At 35.9% G+C, this 2,137-nt stretch overlaps 1 protein-coding gene across 2 annotated transcripts; it reads right to left on the bottom strand.

The window, feature by feature from the left end:
- Positions 1-209: 209 nt before the first annotated feature.
- Positions 210-1,878, bottom strand: LOC125836279 (60S ribosomal protein L32-1). 2 transcript variants are annotated; one of them, XM_049515452.1, is made up of 4 exons: positions 1,811-1,878; positions 1,614-1,730; positions 596-777; positions 210-492 (listed from the first exon to the last, which is right to left on the bottom strand). In XM_049515452.1, the coding sequence occupies exons 2-4, from the start codon at positions 1,701-1,703 to the stop codon at positions 363-365; spliced, it is 402 nt and encodes a 133-aa protein (XP_049371409.1). In that variant the 5' UTR covers positions 1,704-1,730; positions 1,811-1,878; the 3' UTR covers positions 210-362. The 2 variants fall into 2 exon arrangements, with proteins under 2 accessions (XP_049371409.1, XP_049371410.1); XM_049515453.1 differs by having other exon boundaries at positions 1,614-1,727; positions 1,811-1,838.
- Between the last annotated feature and the right edge of the window lie 259 nt (positions 1,879-2,137).

The following is a 2,137-nucleotide window of genomic DNA, read 5'->3' as shown; positions in this document are numbered from 1 at the left end:
AAAATCCCACACAATAGTACAGAGAAAAAAAGTTTTTTATGGTCGGTTAAAGTTTGTTGCATTACTGTGATACCTTCAATCTGGAAAAATATTTGATCTTTATATTGTGCAATAAAGAGATGTTTTTTTGTCGACATTCAACATCATCATTCAGAGTAAATTACGAAGATTGACAGAATTAACATGACCATAGCCACTTTGTCACCACAAAAGGTGTACTAAAATCTGAAAATTTAAGCATTTGATAGCAATAGGATGTATCAAAATCCACTTCGGGAAAAACAGAGTATTAATTAAACAAAACACAAGGAACAGGTTCAAACACTTAAACAATATAGAGATCTCATCTAAAGCCAAAATGCTCATTCATCCTCCTGGCTGTGCAACCTAGCAAGCTTGTTTGTTATGACAACATCAAGCTGGGCAGCTCGCTCGACGATCTCTTTCCTCTTCCTGGTGGAAACATTATGTGCAATTTCTGCACAGTAAGTTCTGGCAAGGAAAGAAAAACATGTTGGATGACGAGACAAAAGATAAATTAAACTCATAGTTATAGTACAAATTAGGTGACAGGCAAGTGAGCATATCAAGTTACCTGTTGTGCATCATTAGGATCTCAAGCTCACTAGCATTATGCACAACAAACTTCTTGAAGCCATTGGGAAGATAGTGGCGAGTCTTCTTGTCTGACCCGTAACCAATATTGGGCATCAAGACACATCCCTTGAACTTTCTCCTCACTCTAGAATCAATACCCTTGGGTCTGCGCCAGCTTTCCTATTATAAAAAAATTGAATGCTCAGGTCCAATTAGTAAGCTTGCTCAGTCCAAATACAACTGAAGAACCAAAAGACTTCTAGAAACTACACATGAATTCACATATTTCATAGGGCAGCCACCATTATCACCAGTTTAGAGATCTAATTCAATTAAGCAAACGAAGCATCACTGCCACAAGTCCACAACAACCCACTATACAGCCGTCACTTCACAGTCCAAACACCCAAAGACATACAGCTATTAACAAACAGTTGCTGAATACTCAAAGAAGGTATTATTTGGATGAATGGTGCTACAAGATATTAATAACAGAATGATAAAGCCAAACAAACCAGAGAAATTGAAAAAAAAGGATGCCTATGTGATACTAAAAGGAGGATCTTTATCTAAATGGATGAACCGGATATGCAACTTAGCTATCAAATGTAGTCATATTCACCTTAGGATATCAGCTAAGAAATTCAAGGAGGAAGAAGTAAGGAACACCGAAAGCATGATAAGAAATGCAATAAGAGAGAATTAAGGTAACGCATTTACTGAATTGACACATTCAGACACACAGAAACTCTCTTTCCCTCTCCCTTCCCTTCTTTCAAGGGTCAATTTTTTCTCCTTTTAGACAGATTCGACATAAATTATATCACTTTATCAAAATAATCAAACGCAAAAACAGAATATAGTTAAACCAGGTAGCAAGAAGGAAAATCACACCAAACACTTCACACTTATTCAATATAGATTTTCAACAAAGAGAAATTTAGGGACCAGCAAGAGCCAAATATTAACTTTTTTAGATTCAGCGTTACAAATAAATTTTAAACAAAAGAGTATACCTTGACAGTGATTCTTCGGTCACTCTGAGGTCTAATAAACCTCTTCACTCTCTTCTTCACGACCTTCTTGTTAAGCAGAGGCACGGCCATTGTTGAAGTTCTACCTTACCTTACCTTCTGCAAAATAGACGTCACACATTAGATGCAAAATTTACAAAGATGAATGAAGAAGACAAACTGGAAGAGAGAATACTCACTGGAACTAGGGTTTCTGCTAAGCCGCGAACTCCTTGCTAGAGAAGATTGTTAATGGAGAGTAGTACAATTATATATCAAAGTTGGGGAAATAACTAGGGTTTCAGATGTGAAAGCCCAAAAGGCTTTTATTAGATGGGCCGTATATGTTCAAATGAAACTGAGGCCCACTGTAAGGCCCATGAATAAAATGGAATGTGGTTAAATGTTTTTTCTTTTACTTTTTGAATGCTTATAGCATAAAAACATAACTGAGAATATTAAATAATATTAAAACGTTACTCTAAAAAGATGAAAGATAACATAGAGGATATTATAGTAGATTTAGC

Source organism: Solanum verrucosum, unplaced genomic scaffold (assembly GCF_900185275.1).
Source record: "Solanum verrucosum unplaced genomic scaffold, falcon-dt-bn FXZP01000278.1, whole genome shotgun sequence".
NCBI lineage: Eukaryota > Viridiplantae > Streptophyta > Magnoliopsida > Solanales > Solanaceae > Solanum > Solanum verrucosum.
Note: the sequence above shows the minus strand (reverse complement) of the source record. Positions and strands in the feature narration are given on the sequence as shown.

Excerpts from the sequence above, each read along its gene's own strand:
- LOC125836279 (XM_049515452.1), bottom strand. The coding sequence starts at position 1,703 with ATGGCCGTGCCTCTGCTTAACAAGAAGGTCGTGAAGAAGAGAGTGAAG. Across the intron at positions 778-1,613 it reads ACCGAAGAATCACTGTCAAG|GAAAGCTGGCGCAGACCCAA; the intron begins GTATACTCTTTT and ends TTTTTATAATAG. Across the intron at positions 493-595 it reads ATCCTAATGATGCACAACAG|AACTTACTGTGCAGAAATTG; the intron begins GTAACTTGATAT and ends TTTCCTTGCCAG.